This window comes from Streptopelia decaocto, assembly GCF_964273445.1.
Source record: "Streptopelia decaocto genome assembly, chromosome: 7".
Lineage (NCBI taxonomy): Eukaryota > Metazoa > Chordata > Aves > Columbiformes > Columbidae > Streptopelia > Streptopelia decaocto.
The window spans coordinates 4,854,858-4,875,353 of NC_138661.1; the positions used below are offsets into that span (position 1 = coordinate 4,854,858).

The 20,496-nt window shown below is 42.1% G+C and overlaps 1 protein-coding gene across 2 annotated transcripts in view; it reads left to right on the plus strand.

The window, feature by feature from the left end:
• Positions 1 to 20,113, plus strand: part of DDHD1 (DDHD domain containing 1) — a 37,531-nt gene extending 17,418 nt beyond the window's left edge. For both annotated transcript variants that reach the window (XM_082058110.1, XM_082058111.1), the window contains 8 exons: positions 4,869 to 4,975; positions 5,138 to 5,244; positions 6,421 to 6,683; positions 9,174 to 9,249; positions 13,888 to 14,037; positions 15,242 to 15,494; positions 17,054 to 17,230; positions 19,253 to 20,113. In XM_082058110.1, the coding sequence (XP_081914236.1) occupies positions 4,869 to 4,975; positions 5,138 to 5,244; positions 6,421 to 6,683; positions 9,174 to 9,249; positions 13,888 to 14,037; positions 15,242 to 15,494; positions 17,054 to 17,230; positions 19,253 to 19,434 (1,315 nt within the window). In that variant the 3' untranslated portion in view covers positions 19,435 to 20,113. The remainder of the gene's footprint in view (positions 1 to 4,868; positions 4,976 to 5,137; positions 5,245 to 6,420; positions 6,684 to 9,173; positions 9,250 to 13,887; positions 14,038 to 15,241; positions 15,495 to 17,053; positions 17,231 to 19,252) is intronic.
• Positions 20,114 to 20,496: the final 383 nt, after the last annotated feature.

A 20,496-nucleotide genomic window follows, 5' to 3' on the forward strand; every position in this document is an offset into this window, starting at 1 on the left:
TAACTTTTTCCGTGTTCTCCTCTTTCCTGAGTCATTAAATTGTGGGTACGCTATTTTCTACCTTAATTCAAATGTATGGACTAGCTGCAAGCCAGAAGAGCAAAGATATATTCTGTTTCTGTGGCCAGCGCTTGCGCTTTTAAGGGTCTGGCCCCTGAATTTCTAGCAGCTGTGGGCAGTCACTTTGCCAAGCGGGTAGAGGTTTTTCATTTTGTTAAAATAGAGGGGAATCTCCGTTGTTCTTCCTGGTTGTCGGAATAATGGTCAAGTGAAGCACATGCTGGTGAGAAGGGAACTGGGGAGCTAGTGGGACTATTAAAATATTAAAAAAAAAAAAACAGGACAGAGTTATTTCATGCACTTGGAAGATTGTTTGTGGAGTTCTGTGCGCAGATGCCACTTAAGCCCTAGGTCTGCCCATCAGTGTCTCCACTTCTTCTTCCCTTGCCCCATATCATGGTGCCACCAGCAGATGTATCCAGAGGGACCTGGACAAGCTCAAGAAGTCAAAGATGGGGCCAGACCTTTTAGCAGGGCCTGTTGTGATAGGACGAGGGGTGATGGTGTTAAGCTAAAGGAGGGAGATTCAGGCCGGACATGAGGAAGAAATTCTTTACAATGAGGGTGAGAACACAGATGAAGCAAACTCCATGATACCTTGCATTTTTTTGATATGGTGCTTGGATCTGCAGAAGGGAATACTTGTTCAGGTGTCTTCCTTTCCACAAAAAACTGTCTTGTGCATTTTGGCCTTTGCCACATACATTTATTGTTGCTTCTTTTTGGGTTCATTCTACCCTGAGATAAAACTTTTGTATTTATTTCAAGCTGTATTTACTTTAGTTTGCAGCACAAAACCAAAGCCTCACATGAACAAGTGGTCCTAAAAACAAATGAAAAGAGAGGTGCAAAAATACAACTTATAACCCAGATGTGGAATACTCTGTATGTAGCCCAGGCTGGTGAGAGACCCTACCAGAGCTCATTTGAGATGCTCTGTCCTCAGGTCACTGCCTCGAGGAGAAATTGGTGCAGCGTATGTGATGCGTCTGCATCATTAGGCAGATCCTGTTGGTTACAGAGGTGAAAACAGAACTCTTCTTCCAGGATAATTTAAAATTATATGCGCTAATTTCATTAAGGAATGGATTTCAATCTAATCATTAATGTGGTTAGACGCTGTGGTTGCAGGATGTCCTGTAAGGTAAATGGAAAAGATGCATTTTATCGATGCTTGAATGAACAGGTCTTGGGTAGATGTGACATGATTTTGTTGTTTCACAGTGTGGTTAAACACATTTATTATCTAAATGTAGCACAGCAGCTGGTACAACAACCTGTTTGTGTCAGTGCCGATATTAACTGCAGAACTCGTCTGGGGAGAGGCGGTTCCTCCCTCCTCCAGGCTGGAACCATCATTCAGCTGACCCAACGTGAACAGAATGATGTGCTGAGAGCCGCTTTGGTAACATAGGGAGGGTTAGTTAAGGAATCTGACAGTATATTCTGCATTTCTGTGAAATATAAGCTAAGATACTATGGCATAATATACTTAATTGGAGGGGTTTTTATTTGCCATCAAGTGCAATATTCTGGCATTACCAGTATAATGTTAACTTAAAAGAAAATCATGTTGGGGGTATCCTTGTATTTTACTGTACGTACTTTGATATTGTTATTTGGAATATTTTTTTCACTGAAACCTAATCTCTCATTTTGCTGAACTTGTGCTTCTAGATTGTGGAGGGGAGCTGGTGTCCTTACACATATTAAATCACAGAATCCCAGAATGTCAGGGATTGGAAGGGACCTCGAAAGCTCATCCAGTCCAATCCCCTCGCCGGAGCAGGAACAGCCAGATGAGGTTACACAGGAAGGTGTCCAGGCGGGTTTGAACGTCTGCAGAGAAGGAGACTCCACAACCTCCCTGGGCAGCCTGGGCCAGGCTCTGCCACCCTCACTGAGAAGAAGTTTCTTCTCATATTTAAGTGGAACCTCCTGTGTTCCAGTTTGAATCCATTGCCCCTTGTCCTATCATTGGTTGTCACTGAGAAGAGCCTGGCTCCATCCCCCTGACACTCACTCTTTACCTATTTATAAACATGAATGAGGTCACCCCTCAGTCTCCTCTTCTCCAGCTCCAGAGCCCCAGCTCCCTCAGCCTTTCCTCACACAGGAGATGCTCCACTCCCTTCAGCATCTTGGTGGCTGCGCTGGACTCTCTCCAGCAGTTCCCTGTCCTGCTGGAACTGAGGAGCCACAACTGGACACAATATTCCAGGTGTGGTCTCCCCAGGGCAGAGTAGAGGGGCAGGAGAACCTCTCTGACCTACTGACCACCCCCTTCTAACCCACCCCAGGTACCATTGGCCTTCCTGGCCACAAGGGCCCAGTGCTGGCTCATGTTCACCCTGCTGTCACCAGGACCCCCATGTTCCTTTCCCCTACACTGCTCTCCAACTGGTTGTTCTCCAACTTATACTGGAACCTGGGGTTGTTTCTGCCCAGATACAAGACTCTACACTTGCCCTTGTTATATTTCATTATTTTTTTCCCCGCCCAGCTCTCCAGCCTGTCCAGGTCTCTGGATGGCAGCACAGCCTTCTGGCGTGTCAGCCACTCCTCCCAGCTTGGTGTCATCAGCAAACTTGCTGACCGTCACTCTCTTCCCTCATCCAAGTCGTTGATGAATACATTGCATAGTGCTGGTCCCAGTACCAACCCTCGAGGGACTCCACTAGATACAGGCCTCCAACTGGACTCTGTCCCATTGACCACAACTCTCTGGCTTCTTCCTTTCAGCCAGTTCACAGTCCACCTCACTACCCAGTTGTCCAGACTGCACTCCCTCAGTTCAGCTGTGAGGATGCTGTGGGAGACTGTGTCAAATGCTTTACTGAAATTAAGATAGACCACATCCACTGCTTTACCATCATCTATCCACCTCGTTATGTCCTCATAAAAGGTGATGAGGTTGGTCAAGCATGACTTCCCCTTGGTGAAGCCATGTTGACTGCCCCTAATGACCCTCTTATCCTTGATATGCCTTGAGATGGCACCAAGAATAAGTTGCTCCATCACCTTTCCAGGGATGACTGGTCTGTAGTTACCCAGATCTTCCTTCTTGCCCTTTTTGAAGACTGGAGTGACAATTGCTTTCCTCCATTCCTCAGGCACCTCTCCTGTTTCCCTTTGGCAAAGATGATGGAGAGTGGTCCAGCAATTACCTCAGCCAGCTCCCTCAGCACCCGCGGGTGCATCCCATCCGGACCCATGGATTTATGGATGTCCAGATTGCCTAATTGCTCCCTAACCTGGTCCTCATCAACCGAGACAAACTCCTCCATTGTCCTGCCCTCCTCTGGGGCCTCAGGGGTACGGGGCTCCTCAGGACAGCTTCTGGCAGTGAGACAAATTTAGTATTTAGAATTAAGGAATGTTACTACCCATTTTTCCTACCTTAGTTAAAACAAAATCCTATTGTTTTACCTGAGTTAGGTAAAGGTCAGACCTTTAGACTGACCCTCTAAATTTCATCAGCTCCTGTGCTTGCAAATTGAATGAAGTAACTATTCGGTGTATTTCCATGGTAGCTGTAATGTTGTGGTAGTTCTTGGCTGCTCTTACCCCAAAGCTGGTGTCTGTGCCTCTGTCTGAATCTCCTGTTTTGATTCAAAAATTATATTTGCCGGTGATGCTGCTTGTAGCACAAAAATTGACGTCTGCACAAGCAACATCAACTTGGTGTTCCATAATCACCAATTACATTTTTATTGCAAGTCCCATTAGAAAGCATTTTAATTGTGGGTTATCATTATAATAATTACTCCAGAATAGCAATTTTGGTAAATTTCCAGTGGTGTGCAAACCCTTACAGATTGCAGAGCCTCTCAGAAGCCTTTCAGTGCATTAAATATGCGCTGCTGGAATCTTAAAACAAGATTTCCTGTAAAATTTTTCCTGTAATTTTTAGCTTTTTAGGTGTGTTGGTAGAGATTTAGGCTAAACTCTCTCATTTCTATTGGAGGAGAACAGAGGAGCGTTAATATATTCAAGGAAAGCATCTCAGGGGGTTAAACTTACTAAATTGCATTTGGACTGGTAGAAGTGCAGATAGGAGATTAATGTCATCGTGCATGTGGTTGCAACAAACGTTAAAAGGAGTTTGCTTTAAAAATAGGGGAAAAAAATATGATGCTTTCTCCAGTTTGGTTGCTGGATGCTGTTGATAGAACGCACGGATTGGTAGAATGCATGGATATTTCACTAAGCTGCATAATTTCATGGCGATTTTCATATTTTGCTGATCAGTCTTTCACACAACACTAGTAATGTAGCATTTTAAAAATAATATATCTCGCTGTTATTCCCCTTCTCCCCAAACAACAAAAAGGGTCAGATGTACTTTGTTTCCGAGGTACTTTAAAGTTTCGCACATCCCTTCAGAGGTGCGTCAATGTTCATGTTCAGATATGCTTTCAAAGGGAAAAGCCTTTTAAAAGGAACTTAGCCTGTCCATCTGCTACTGCAAGTTAAAATGCTAATAAATGATCCTTTTTCTCTCAAGCCTTCCAATTTGATGTGAAATTAAAATAAAATTCTGAATTATCTTCCTTACATACTGGCCTACATTATTGATTTTGGTGGATTCAAGATTTCAAGGCAGTGGGAAAATTCTTAATTTTCATTTTATGAGAATTTAAGTACTTTATAACAAAAGCATGAGGTGAGCTATTACCTATGTTAGTAAGTATGTATTGCCATACTTGAACAGGGAGAAATGTGCTGTTCCTGGATATACTGGCTTTATTTGATAAGAGCACTAACAGTAGTTTATACAGGAACGTGTTCTCTTTTCTTTCTTTAAGGTTGCGAGATACTGTAAGAAGAGTAGAAGAGAAGTATTTTTCCAATCTTGCAACGCATGTTGAATTTCTCCCAGTTGAATGGAGATCAAAACTTACCCTCGATGGAGGTACATCTCTCACTTATTGGTTCTTTTGCTGTTCCAGCAGCTGCAGTCTGCAAAATTGTCCCCAGAAGTTTCACATCGTGTTCTCTCCATGTGCCTTGTTTGGATTTTATCGTTCTGCCACATGTAACTCAAGTATCTTCTTTGTTTTTTGTTTTTCCTCAGACACTGTGGACTCCATTACTCCAGATAAAGTACGAAGTATAAGGGATATGTTGAACAGCAGCGCAATGGATATAATGTATTATACAAGTCCTCTTTACAGAGACGAAGTAAGTGCGGTTTTATGCAGGTTTTACTAGAGGAGGGCATAGAAGCTAAAACAGACTGGATTTAGGAACGTAAGCAAAGTTTCCTTCTGAGAGACCCTGAATAAAGAAAGCAAACAATTTGCAAGTACATAATGGTCATCCATAGTAATCAAAATACAGAGTTTTAAGAGTGAAAAGAGTTGAGAAACAGCAAAAAGTACAATCAAAGTAGTTTATTTGGAGCAGAAATGGCTGTCTAAAGTGGGTCTGTGTCAGCAGCTTAGAAATGGGAAGGGTTTTTACGGCATTTTCATGTACCTGCATATTCAGAGCAATGGGAGTCCATAGACCTGAGATTCTTAGAATCAATCATAGAATTGTTTTGGTTGGAAAAGACCCTTAAGATCATCGAGTCCAACTGTTAACTCAACCCTGGCACTAACCCATGTCCCTGAGAACCTCATCTCTGTTCAACCCCTGCAGGGATACTGACTCCAGTGACAGTGCATCACCCAGTAGCACCTTCTGTGTGTCACACTTCCTGGAAACCCTTGTGGGGATGTTTTACGATTAGTTTCTGTAGGAATTATACGTTTTTTTTCTGTATTGACTACATTATGTATGGAGTAATGGTAATCTTTTTGCAGCCTTGGTGCTCTGTGCATGATTAGGCTGGCACTAGGAGAAGAGAGGCTTTCAAAGTTTACCTGTGGATTTGATGCTACCTTTCATTAAAATGAGATTTGCATAAGTCCTTCAGCTGGCAATATCATTTTAAGCCCTCAGCTACCTAATAATATTTCTTTTTCTGATAGCAGCAATGGTGGTGAGATTGCTATGAACCTTTTAAGCTCCCAGTGCTAGCAATAAGCCTACAAAAAACTGTATTTCTCTTGTTGCTAAGTAGTGCAGAGTTCATTTTTCAGGGTTCCTGGGTTCTCCGCTGTGTATCAGGTGTCTCTGTCTATTGTGGAACTGAGGCCAGCATGAACTTTTGTGACAAGTGATGAAAAGTTCTCTGGCAGCTTTAAATAGATTTTTTTGAAGTGCATTAGAGGGTTGGCATGTGTCTGGGATTCTATTACGCTTATCCTAGATAGCTGCTCGAGAGGCTGGTTAGTGTAGTATGTGAACATACATGAACAGCAGTGATACGACGTTGATATTAAACTTCTTTTCCTTACTTTCTTGAAACAGCTGGTGAAAGGGCTGGAGCAGGAGCTGAACCGGCTGTACACACTCTTCTGCTCCCGGAATCCAGAGTTTGAGGAGAAAGGAGGGAAAGTCTCTATCGTGTCCCACTCGCTGGGCTGCGTCATCACCTACGACATCATGACTGGCTGGAACCCCTTCAGGCTTTATGAACAGTCGCTGCAGAAGGAGAAAGAGAAGCTTGAAGACCGTTGGATGAGCTATGAGGAGCAACATTTACTTGAACAGCTTTACATAGCTGAACAACGGTAATGCATCCACTTCTGATTGTTAAAGGAGAAAACCACATCCCTAGATGATGCCATTTGAGTCCACATCCCTAGATGATGCCGTTGAGTGTTTCCAGAATCCACCATGGCTGTTATCTTTTGTGGTTGATGTTCTTCTGCTGGTGCTGAGTGGCAGTGGTAAATGCTAAACGCTGCTAATAGGAGCTCTGAATCCACATCCCACGGCTGTACCAGAACCAAACAACGAGCTGCTTACTGCTCGCTGGCCAGATGCACTGGGAGCAGATGACAGCCAGGAAGAAAGGAGGCGGTCAGGCCATTAGTCCTGCTTGAGGAGAAACACAACAAAGTAGCTCGCAGGTGGGCAGTGAGCTGGAATACTGAGTAGAACCTGAGCAGTGAAGTTCTGAAGTTTCTAGAGGAAAATGACAAGTTTTCTCTTAGGCTCAGCTTGGAAATGGAGCTCCAGCAGCTGGATACAGATGTTGTAATTGCTGTGTTTTGGTTTAGGGGGTTGCTATTCCGTGGCGGATCATTTACTGACTTCTTTCTGCTGCCATCTAGAAATGTTTGAGCTGTTTGGGGTGCAAGGCAGTGCTGCCCCCTGTGACAAACAGGATCTTGGTTTCAGTAGTGGTGGGGATTCTCATTGTCAGATCATCGTGGTGTCCCCACGCTGTTTAGGTGACCTCCCTGTCCTAACCTGGATATTGAGGTGCTATGGGACACCCATAGATAGAGAATCTCGTAACAGTAGCTTGAGCTTCAATCTTTCAAGTGGGAGGTGAGGATAAAGCATGATCACATTTTTGGTTCCTTCTTGGCGGTACTTTGGAAGCATTAACAGAGCATCAGATCTCCTGCAGTGCTTGAAATGGATATTTGTGTAATTAGGGATTGGCACAGGACATCTCTGTCAGCTGCAAAGCTGGATAAAGTGAAATCTTTCTGAGAGAAGTAAGAAACCTAATGAAGTTGTCTAGTGGTAGGGACATAGCCCTACCATATGATCAGGGGAAAATTACCATTTTCACACTCATGCTCCAGCTCCTTAGGCATCCTCCGACGTGCCATCAGGTTAAATCCACAGTAATCCAAGTATCACTTGAGACTGGTGCTTCTGTATAGAGTGGCTCTCCATTTCAGAAGCCATCTTAGTGTGATTCAGTCTGAAATGATAGAAAATATACTACTGACATGCTATAATTTCTGGATTTCTAGTGTTTAAGGATGGCAAACACATAACGGATTTCTGTAAATGCTTATGCCTGAGTAAGGTGTGTCGTAGCATGTATAAATATTCTACATTGTAGAATAACATACATACAGCATGTGAGGTTGTGTATTGAAACCTTTCAGCAGCAGTTCACAAGAGTCTTGAATTCTGTATGCTGTATTTTTTAAGACTGAATCAGGCTTATTAAAGCATACAAACTTTTTTGAATGTAATGCTCCAGACTTGCTTCTTTCTAATCAGGATGGCAGAGGTTATGCTTAATATATTTGCTTATGTGATGCTTCTGTGGAACTGAAGGAGATGGTGTTTTCCTGCTCTGACGAGGGTGTGATGCTCTGGTGCTGGGATCTGGGGCAGTTTTACCTTCCGGATGGGGTGTTCAGCTGGAGAAGAGAAGCTCTGGAGAGACCTTAGTCCAGCCTTTCTGTACTTAAAAGGGGCCGATAAGAAAGATGGAGACAGACTTTTCAGCAGGGCCTGTTGTGATAGGACAAGGGGTGATGGTTTTAAACTAAAGGAGGGAGATTCAGTGTGGACAGGAGGAAGAAATTTTTTATACACTGAGGGTGGTGAGAGCCTGGCCCAGGTTGGCCAGAGAGGTGGTGGCTGAACCATCCCTGGAGACATCCCAGGCCAGGCTGGACGGGGCTCTGAGCAACCTGAGCTGGTGAAGATGTCCCTGCTCATGGCAGGGGTGGCACTGGGGGAGCTGGGAAGGTCCCTTCCAACCCAAGCCATTCTATGATTTATATTGTAGCTACATTTTTAACTCAGGCTAAGCAGAAGAAGACATGAACAACCTTTTTTAATAATAGTTGAAAGGGTGGGACAGCACTCTTTAGATATTCTATGACAATACAGAACTCCATAATGCTTAGGCTATGGAGTTTCCTGTCGCTCTGCCGTTTTTTTCTTTGTTCTGTTTTGTTTGTTTGTTTTTTAAAAACCAAAAAGACCAGGTGATTTGACTGCAAAAAACACCAAGGAAACAGGAGGTGAGTTACCCCCTTCTGAGGAACAGGGATGGGCAGACGTTTGGGGTGGTGAACAAGGAAACTGTTGTGTCTTGATTGAATCCTTTTGTGGGCAGAGCCACAGGATTTCACAGACATTGATTCTTTATCTGTCAAACTGGCTCCAAGAAATACTGATGCCAGAACTGCCTCTTCCCAGCATGCAAAACTGTTGGACCCCACAGGAGCGCCGGTTTGGATTAAGGAGGTTAAGGCTACATTTTTTAATTGGATCTCAGAGTGATCTCTATTTTCTAGGGTGAGAGAGATAGAAGAGAGGTTACGTGAGTTAACGGCATCCACTGTCTCAAACCCACCTGCCTTAAAATTTAAGGTATGTATGTTGGAGAGGGGTTTAGTGAAATATCTACCTGCTGTAAATATACACCTAAAATAGGAGTTATTCTGCATACATTTTTTTTTTTACATCCCTAGACATGATGTTGGTAGAATAATTTTAACGTAGTGGTTGAAATGTGTGTATGTTTATGTAAACATGTGACTGTATTCATAGATTACAAATATATATGTTTATATGTAAATATATAAACCTGCACCTAGATTGATAAAATATTGCACGTACAACTGTGTGGAAAGGTAAAAGCTATTTGGCAAATTACATCATTAATCCCATATCTTAAACAATTTCACTTCTACTTTCTAGAGTAATCCATTTTCCTTGGGGACTACTTCTAAAATGTCACATCTTTGAGCAAATCTGATTGAATTTCCTCCAGCAGACGATTTTCTTTCCAAATTCCAGTGCTTTGACAGTTAGCACAAGTTCCTTGTAGTCTCATGAAATAGATTGCTTGCTAATCATCTGTATAATTTGCTATGACTTCCTGTCCTTGGGAAAAAGCATTTTCTATCTCCTTGGTGGGATGTGTAACACTTCATACTTGCTCGACTATATCCTGAAATATTAAACAGTAAAAATGTGACATGATAGATGAGAAGAAAATAGATTATTGTTTCTTAACTTGCCATTTTTCTTCCTTTCTGTATTCAGAAGGCGTCTTAGAAGCCAAGGTCAATCTTGAGCCATAAAAAAGGGGAAACTAACCATCATTCAATTTGTCATAGCCTTCTTTTCACCACTGCTCGAAAGCATGTATCATGCCATTATCTCTACTATCAAGGAAGCTGGGGTCAGGCTGATATTCTTCCAGCTCTGGAAAAGATTCTTCTTCACTCGCTTGTGTTTAAACTGAAGATTTTTTCAACAGGCGCTTTCTAGAGGGAGCAGGGAAAGAGGGGAAAAGAGAGGGGGGAGAGGACAGTATCAGTCCAAATTACTGCTAGGTAGTTTTCCATGACAGTACATAATTTTTCTTAACCTTACTGAAAGGAAGATATTGTTGTCCTCAGGCCGTGTTACACAACAAAATGGGCGTAGAATCATAGGACAGTTTGTGTTGGAAGGGACCTTCAGAGGTCATCTAGTCCAGCCCCCTGCCATGAGCAGGGATGTACAGCTGTAATAAAAAGACTGGTGACTGTCTGTATGTTCCTTCTTTTATGGACTGAAACAAAATCAGCTTCCCAGGATGAGACATAGTCACTAGTCCTACGTTAAGCAGAGTTAAGCTTGCTTGTTGAGCAAGCACAAAGGTAGCTTTTTGGCAAGGTAAGCATAAGAATAAATATAACAGCTAACTTGGCTGGTTTTTCATGTTGGAGGATCTTTGTGATTGACTGACCCTTTGGGGAGGTAAAAATAAATAACCCCCACAATACAGAGTGTATTTTACTCTACTAATATATTGGACAAGCCACCAGAATGGGAACTTGAGAGTGAGGTATCTTTGTCTCTCTACTTGTCATCAGATGGCATAAATGAATAAACTGTTAAATCAATAGAACCTGCATGACTTAAAAGTAAATCCAACACCCCATTGTAAATGTAAAGCTTATATATATGTGCAGCCTTCTCCCTAGCAGCTGTGTAAGCGGAGTCAGGGTTAAAGGCTAAAGGAGCTGAAGAACTTCAGAACATGGGGACTGGTGTGATGCCGGCCTCTCGATGACCTGTGGTGCTTGGAATAACTGGTGTTGGATGATGTTCGATGACAGTGGGGAAGGGGAGGGCAAGACCTACTGCAGCGATTCCCTGATACTGAGATGGAAATTCATTTAAATCTAGACTCGTCAGTAGTGCTGTCCTAAAGTGCTTCAGGATTCCTCAGAACTTCTCATTCACCCAGGGTTACAGAAACTTGCTCCCGCTTGTACTTGACCTTGTGGTTTCTGTGTAGCATCACCTGACAGTGATGGCAATGTTGGTAACAACTATCACAAAATCTTTATGATGCTGGTGATATACCACATGCACAAGAATGATGAGAGATCAATGGGATGATGATGTTCAGCCTTATCAGAGAGAATGAAGCCTTTAAACTGAATGCAGAAATGTGCCGTGGTGGTTGCACACACAGCTGCCCAGCTCAATTCCCTGTGTAATACTGGTGTAAGTCTCTGTTCCCCTTGTCTGCTGAGGCTGCAGGACATTCCTAGGTGCAGAGCTCTGTATTTCCTTGCTCTGAGAGGATGTTCGGGATCCTCCAGGCTGAAAGGCAGCACAGAAACATAAATCTTAATCACCTTTGGTATCTTCCGTTTTAACATCACCACTGAAGACGTTCACTTGTTCCCCACATTTACCTATGCACAAAAGAGCTGCGCTCCCTCACTTCTGTGGGCTCATTCAGCTGCTTTTTTCTTTCTAAATTCTGAAGATACTGCAGTCTTAAGATGAATGGGTGACTGTGTGAGTCAGCTTCTGCTTAGAATAAAAATAAATTGATTAAGTCTGCCGTTTATGAATCATACCCAGGAGAAAAATGCTATCTTGAAAGGTCATGTTCGTAAACATTTCTTCTCTGTTGTTAAACAGTATTATATGTGAAGCGCCCCACTCCTGATTCTAGGAGAAACACCAAAATTCATCAGTATGTTCTAGAAAGATTTTAGTCCTCTATTCCTAGTAGATTGGGTGGCATGGCAGTCTTCAGCCACTTTGCAACAGCGCTGGGAAGTCTAATGGTGACAATTTAAAGGACTTGACTTCATTTGAAGACTTAATTTTTATTTGTAGCGTTTACTGCTTTGGTATTGGTCTGGTGCCACCCATTAAGGTACCCACCAATTGGTACTTTGTCTTTGTAAGCATTTCCAGAGCTGGAAGACCATGTTGGAAGCTTGTGCATGTAAGAAAATCCATAGCAAAGAGCAGCGCCTTCCAAGAATAAAGCATCTGTCGGTAGACACTGTTAATCCTGTGTTTAGCAATAGAAATCATGGAACAAAAGCACTGTGTAACCACTGAAGCTATTTACCTTTTGCAATTTTTGCCTAGTCAGTAGTGGCCTCAGGTGAATTCATGAAAACATCTTTTAAGCATCTGCTAGCAAGTGTAAGCTGGCAGTTGCTTCTGCTTTCTTTTTAAAGCAGAAAGACTGTAATTGTGTACTCCAGGCACTCGATACAGGAATAGCAGATAGACAGAGTTAAAGGTTACTTATTCAGTTTATAGGATTGCGCTGTGAGTATCTGTTTCTATTGTATTTGAAGATAAGAAAGCTTTTTGCCCAAACTGCAAAAATGTAAGAGTCTGTGTAAAGCCCGATGATAAGAAAGAATAGCAGCTTTGCACTAGACTAGGGTGACAATACAGGTGACAGAGCAGCGCTTTGCAGCATATGACATTGAATAGCTTTGCTGAAGACCTAGATATTTTTTTTCCCCAATTGAATTGGGACTTGCACATTCTTTTGAAAGGAAGAGGTGGGGTACCAGTGCCAAGGCAGAGGAGGAGGAATCAGTGCTGGAATCTAATAGATGAAATGGACCATTATGTCTACGCCCGCGCTCCCTGCGCTGACATACAGCGAAGGCACATGGGAATCCAAGCGTCCTCCACTCGCACTTAGCAAGAATGCAGCCATTTCTCTTGCTGGTGAAGTAGCAGCACACTGGGAGTTGTGGGTTGTAGCACCCTGCGAACTGGGCACGACTGTTGAGAAAGTCACAGTGATCATGGTAAAATTAATTTTTCATATAAGCAAATACTCTGAAGGTTAAAAATTAATTTTGACTTCTCAAAATATTTTTGCCTATGGAGTTTTACATCTGATGTTTCTAGGAGATGATGTTCTGAGGATTGGTGGTGGGATACAAAGCCATTCACCTCTAGGTCACTGTTGAATCCCAGCCCAGGTTGGTAGTGACCAACAGTCATTACCACTGATGCACAGTCAGTGACCTTTGTCAGATGGGTCAGTCCAAGTTTCCTCGATTTCTTCTCAGTGTTTGAGATGGTCCTTTTAGAGCAAAGTCACGGTAGCTTTGGCTGGTGTGCGAGTAGGCGGTGGAGTCTCTGTGTGCTGTACCTGTCCTGGGCAGTGGCTCCTAATGTGTGACATGGTGGCACTTTTGACACGTGCCGTTCTGTTCACTTAACACCAGGTGGTGTTAAGATAAGAGGTTGTACATAACACCAACCTGTATGTGTGTGTGACTACTATAAGTATCCTCTAGGTTGACTTTAATACTCAATGTATTTCTACTTGGTTAATGGGTGTGTGTAGCAAAAAGAGTCATGGAGTCCTTGGTTAGGGTAAGATTAAGGAGCTGTGGTAAACTTTGGGAAGTCACCTGAGAAATCAGACTTCAATCTTTATGAAACTCATCACATTTCCTTAGTGTCTCCCAAATTCTTCTTGCTCCAGCCTTTCCAATGTTGGTAGACCTCTTTCAGTTCAAACACCCGACTTGTTTTTTGGTTTTCCACCTACTTTGCATCATGACATGTAACTCTTCTCACAGCAAAGTCTTCCCTGTTGTGACTTACTAATACTGTATGCGTCCCCCAGTTGAAACTGAGAAATTGGTTGGAAGAGAGAAATCAAATCCAGCCATGTTAGAAAGCATTATTTCCATCCTTATTAACGTGGATGAAATCTCTCCTTAGGTTGAGAATTTCTTCTGTATGGGATCCCCATTAGCGGTGTTTTTGGCAATGCGTGGCGTCCGTCCAGGAAACAGCGGCAGTCAAGATCACATTCTGCCCAGAACCATTTGTAACCGCTTACTAAATATTTTTCATCCAACAGATCCAGTGGTGAGTCTTAATTGCAGTTGGAACTTTTTCCTTGACTGTTTTTAAGCATCAGCTGTGTGATAATGTGTAGTCTTTGAAGCATGTCTTGCTTTTTATAACTGTAGAATAACAGTTTGTACAAATAATTGCCTTAAATATCCTATACTTTTATTCTCTTTTCATATTAATACGCGTAAAATTTAAGATTACTCTGCTTTTTTTTTGAAAGATGTTAAGAAATAGTCCTTCTCAGTCAAGTTCCTACTTGTGTTTCTTTCTGCCTTCCATTAAACATCATCTGTCCAAAGATACTACTGCTGTTAAAAAAGGCTTCACAAGCAATTTACAGGATGCCGTAGAAAAACAAAGACGGTTTTATTTCCCAAAGGGTCCTGAGTAACAAATTATGAGAGGGTGGGATAGTTTTGGTGTAGCTTTGCCCTGCCCTTCCACAGGCAGCCAGTGTTGACTGTCAAAGGGCCTTTGATGCAAGCTTGAGTTGAGATTTCATGCTGTAGAATAATAATTTGGGGATACTTTTGTGTTTAAGCTCTGCCTGAATCTGAGCATATTCAGACTTCAAACATGCTGTTTCTGCTCTTCTCAAGATCTTGTTTGGCTCCAGCTGCTCAAAAAAATGGAATTTTCCTGGGATATCTAAGGCAAATAGTTACTTTCTTTAGTTTTAAGATAAAGAACAGCAGAGTGCTTTTCTACATCTGAGTAAACAAAAATAATCACTAGAAAATGATTCTTTCTTATTAAGCACACCAATTAATGGTTTGCACAGGGATCAATGAAGACTCATTAAGCAAAATGTTTACATAGCCAGTTCCTCCCACTCCCTTGTGTTGTCCAAAAGCAGCTTGACTGTTTATAAATATAATGTTTGCTCTGTCAATGAATAACAACAAACATCTGTTAACAGTAGCCTTTGTGGTGGTAACAGTAGCCTTTGTGGTGGTAACAGCAACCTGTAGTAGAAGCATTGCAGAGAAATGTGCAAATGGGAGCACACAAGCAGCTGGGTGGCTGATATATATATCTTCCAGGCTGTGAAAAGAAATGTCAACCAGAATGTAACGCTGCTGTTCTGTCACTTTCTAGGCTACACTCGTTACAGATATTTTGGATTTGAGGTTGCAGAGGACTCTGTATGGGAAGAGAATGTGACTTTTTTTCAGTCTTGACACTTAGGATTTTCTTTTCTGAATGACTCTTGCAGGCCTATAGATTAGAACCTTTAATTCTGAAACACTACAGCAACATTTCACCGGTCCAGATCCACTGGTACAACACTGCGAACCCTGTACCTTATGAGCATATGAAGCCAAGTTTTCTCAACCCAACAAAAGAACCTACCTCAGTTACTGACAGCGAAAGTGCTTCAACTGGACCGAGCCCAACGACTTCACCGGTCATGGTTCGACGCCACTACGGGGAGTCTATAACAAATATAGGCAAAGCGAGTATATTAGGTAATTGTTATTTATGTCCTTTTTTGTTAATATAGGACCCCCTACAATCACAGAATCATTTCAGTTGGAAGAGACCCTCAGGATCATCGAGTCAAGCCATAACCTAACCTAACCCTGGCATTAAACCACACCCCTAAGAACTTGGTCTAAATGCCTTTTAAACCCCTCCAGGGATGGTGACTCCACCACTGCCCTGGGCAGCCTGTTCCAGTGCCCAACAACCCTTTCCAGGAATAATTTTTTCCTAATATCCCATCTAAACCTCCCCAGTGCAACTTGAGGCCATTTCCTCTTGTCCTCTCACTTGCTACTTGGGAGAAGAGACCAACACCCTCCATGCTCCAACCTCCTTTCCTTTGCAGAGCTTTGCTATTTGAGGTGCAACCATAAGCAAGCTATTCCTGCCTGTTTGGGTTCTGTATATGCGTATGGCTTGTTTTAATCCCTACTGGCATTTACTTTGAGGAAAAGATGGTTTACGTATGCTGGAGACAAGGCTTGTAGGGAGAGGATGTGGGTCAAGGAGTTTATGCTGTTGCTGCTTTGTTGTCGTCAGCCAGATTGAAGTAACATCCTGGTGATTTAATAGTTTCCACTCCATGGAAAAAAATAAATCTTGTTTGTGACTACATTTTCTGATACTGGCAAATAGGAGAAAAAATACTCTACGTAAGCTATTACATTTCCATTTAACTCATGATTTTGCAATAGGAAATTCAGGCTGTTTTAATATGAAGTCTATGCCCTTCTGGCTTTCTGATTCACAATAAGCCCTGGTTTAACTGAGCTTAAATTCACTTTCACTGGAGCTTATATCTGAGCGTGCACTTGCAGTTTTTGTTGACTCAAGGCTTTTCTTTAGCTCTCTATGTGGGATTTGGAAGAAGGCAAATGTGATGTAGTGCCAGGAGTCTTCTCAATCAAATAAGTAAAAGATATAAAACCAGTTTAGTCCTCAAGTGGCAGTAGGCAGTATTTCAAAGCAGGGTTGCTTTCTGCTCTGTTACTGTAGTATCTGTAATGTCTTTTCCATAAGGTGGCAGCAAAGTCAGGATAAAACATCACAGATCTGTTCTTAACTTTCACACTCCTCTTTCTGAGCAACCAAAATAGTCCTTTTAAAGGTCTGGAAGGGTTATGCCAACATAAGGACCCTTTTGGGAGGATTATCTTAGATGTCTTGATGAGATTCCGTACACAGAAGGTACTAACATTGTTACAAAGCATTTTTGTCTTAGTATTAGACTTGTACAGATATGTTGTAATTTCTCTTTCATAAAAAGTACCAGATTTCTTGCTGCAGAAGTGTTATCATGTATTTTTGTTCCCCTAACTCCAGTTTCCAAATTATAGCCTTTGCATGTACACTAGATTAGTCTCACGATCAACGGCATACACTGAGGTCAGATAAGCTGTCCCCGCCCTAGAAAAGCATGAATAGCGTTTTCCTTCATCTGTCACTCAACTCTAATTGATGGATGCTTCAGTGACTTTTAATTTGCAGTTTGATTTAGCTGCCCTTGTGCTTACTTTTTCTTTTTCCTCCATGCTGAATGCAGGAGCTGCGAGTATCGGGAAGGGCCTTGGCGGGATGCTGTTTTCGAGATTCGGTCGCTCTAGTACAGCACAGAGCGCTGAGACAGGAAAAGATGGAGCCGAGGGGGAGGACAAGAAGGCCACAAGTGTTGAGACACCACCTCTCCCGCACAGCAGCTCGGGCTTTGTCGAACCTGCAGGTTAGTGACGAGTCCCCCTCACAGACCCCATGGAAACCTTTACTGAGCTGCATCTGTGTGTTAGGCCAGGCTGGAAATGCTGCAGCAACACATGCTGCTGTTTAATTCTGTTGCTTTGCCCTGAAGTCATCAATACTGAATCCATTCCTGCTTTTCGAATCTCTTAAGACTGTCCCAGGACTGGTCCTTTGTGCTCCATTTAATCTTTTTTTCATCTTAAAGGTTTATCTGTGTATCTGTTTGTACATACACCATATTTATATACTTGGATGTATGACTTTTGGCTAATGATATCTGGATATCAGTGGTTCCTAGACTCCCTCTAGGAAAAGCAGTATAATTGCTGCAGAAAATCCCACTCACTTTATCATAAAATGGGTTTATTTACATTTCTTCATACAGTCACAATCCTGAAGCAACCTGGATTTAAAGGCACGTATGACCAGAGACAGAAGCTGCCCTTGCCCTGGTCTGAACTGCCCAGGACAGAAAGTGCAATTTTGGCAGTTGTTTTTTTTGAAAAGTATAGGTACTTCCTTTACAGAAATTCATACTTCATTTTATTTCTAAACTTCTCATTGGCAGTGTTGCAAGACGGGGGTTTCTGTTGTATCTTGTGACAGCGTTCACATGATGCATCGCTGTGTGTTCATTTCAACAGATAACCCGAGTCAGTATTTGAGGACAGAGACTTGCTTTTAAACTTGAGGAAAACAGAGCTGCGCGATGCCGAATATCACAGAGCTACCGATGAGGTCCTTTCGGGTCGGGGGTTGCATGTCAAGGACCTTCTGCGTGGTTCCTTTACCCTCTGTGCTCAAAGCCCGTCCCTGCTCCATAGATGGAGAACGTGGGGCCGCACGCAGAATGATGCAATCGGCCGCCAAAGGATTTGCTGCTGGTCGGGCGGCCGCTCGGCTCGCGGTGGGTTTGGCTGCCGACCAAGCTCCTGCAACGGCCTCTCCTCGGGGGGGTACACAGAGTCCTTCGGGGCATCCTTCCTGCGGGGAAGCTGTTTTTTAAATACATATATCTTAGTGTCAATGGCTGCGGTTGTCCCCTGGTATCCCAAGGCTTTGACTCCTTCTCCTCGCTGTGTTTGCAAATCAGTGCGATGCTCCCGGGTGATGCTGAGATGCCTTTTCATTCCATGGAAGCCGAGGCAGTGCCTGTGTGATGCTCCCTTTAACGCAATTGGAGCCAAGAATTAAAATTCCTTGCAACTGGCTTTGATAAATGGCTGTGTTTTTTACTCAATATGGGGTTTTGGCTTTTGTAGCTAAGCAGGCTTTTTAGTTTTGTCCTTTTTATTCTATTGCTCCTCGTAGAGATTTTTTTCTAACCGCTAAAGTGCCTTAACAATAGGTTAGTCATTGGTCCAGTTAAACACACGGTGAAAATTGCTTTGAATGTGGTATTAATCAAACCCGCCATTGAAATGAAAGGATAACTGCTGAAATATATTTGGAATAATCTGGAAATTAAAAGGGCTAATGCTGCGTAGGGACGGCTGGTTTTCAGAAGGGGCTTATAAGATGGGGTGTAGTCTCCTTGTATAGCCACTAAAAAAGCAAATAAGTCAATTTATTTCAGAAAGTTCTGAGCATCCAGCTTCTGAAAGTCAGTGTTTCCTAACGAAGCCTCAACATTTGCTGGATACTTCTGTATAGTTATCATAAGGAGCATAAATAAATGTATTTCTATTGTGACTGTAAGGAAAACAGCCCATTAAAGAAGGCCAGCTTTTTCCAAGCTTTAGGTTTAATTTAGTTTCTTTTTCCTTTTGACTAAGCACCGCTCTGAGGTTTGTGCTGAAGGCATGTGCGTAAAAAAGGATGTACGTGCCATTAAAAATCACAGTTCATTTAGATGGATGTGCTATTAAACACAGAGATGCTATGTGTATTTTTATATACAGCAAGTAGAATCAGAACTGAAAGCTGACGGAAAAACATGCTGGTGTTTGTTCTTCTGCTGACACACAATTCTAACAATTTGTTTTGCTTCTTGTTCGATTTCCAGTGGAATTGGAGCACAGGATTGATTTTGAGCTCAGGGAGGGTCTCGTGGAGAGCAGGTACTGGTCCACAGTCACATCACACACTGCCTACTGGTCATCTCTGGACATCGCTCATTTCCTCCTGACCTTCATGTGCAAACACGACCAAGGAGACACCGACAAATCCAGTAGAGACGCTGTTTGAATTTTGGACTGGGGATGGGGCGGAATGGGAAAGGCGATTTTACAACAAATGGCACAAAACTGATGTTTTACTGTGGAGCTGTTTATATATGGCATGGAGGTTTCAGGTTTAAGTGCATGTTTGGATTTTTTCCTGTTTCTAAAGAGCAAAAATGATTTGTATTTAAAAGCACTTGACAGTTTTAAACATTTTGCAGTGCTTAATTAGACCTGAAACGATTCCAAATTCTTGTTAACTTTGACTGTATAAAAAGCCAAGACAACGTGTAGCATCCCGTAAGCACGGTTGTGCAGTGTGCTTGGGTGACATACTTGTTAATGACCATAAGTGCTGTTTAGTTCATTGAAGTATAAAAGATCAGTTGATTAAAAAAAAAAACCAACAACCTAAATTAATTTCCATTAACCAAAATAATTTGCATGAAGCAAATATTTGAAGTACTGTAATTATAATTTATTATTCTCTCTAATTGTTTCATTTAATTCCAATGTATAAAACATTACTTTTTTACTGGTTTCTTTTGACATAATTTAAGAACCACATTTATTTTCTACAGTGTTAAGACTTTTTCTCAGAAATACATATCTTTGTACTACTATTCAAATGAATATATGGACACTGTGGCACACTTTAAGTATTTTTTCATGAAAAATAAATATTTGTGGTTTCACACAAACGACATTGGTCACATTCTTCTCAAAGTTAAGTAACTGCCTTTGTTTTTTAGGTCCCAAGTGCTTCTCAGGCCCAGGGAGGTTTTGATTGCACATTCGACTTGGTTTGCAGCGGATCCAGCTGTCTTTTGGTTATGGTTACCATTATTAAATGTGTGTGTTTGTATAAAAATATACGTATATTTATGCGCAAGGATGGTATCAAGAGGGAAGACAGCGGCATAGAATAAACATGGCGAGGCCTGAGAATACTATAGGTTAGATTAGGATGGTATTGGAAACTAATTTGAGAGAAGCCAACAGAGAAGTGTTGCGATGAAAAGGAATAATCTCTAAATGAAACACTAAAAGGTCATTGCTGAGGTTTTTAAAACAACGTGGAAAGCTC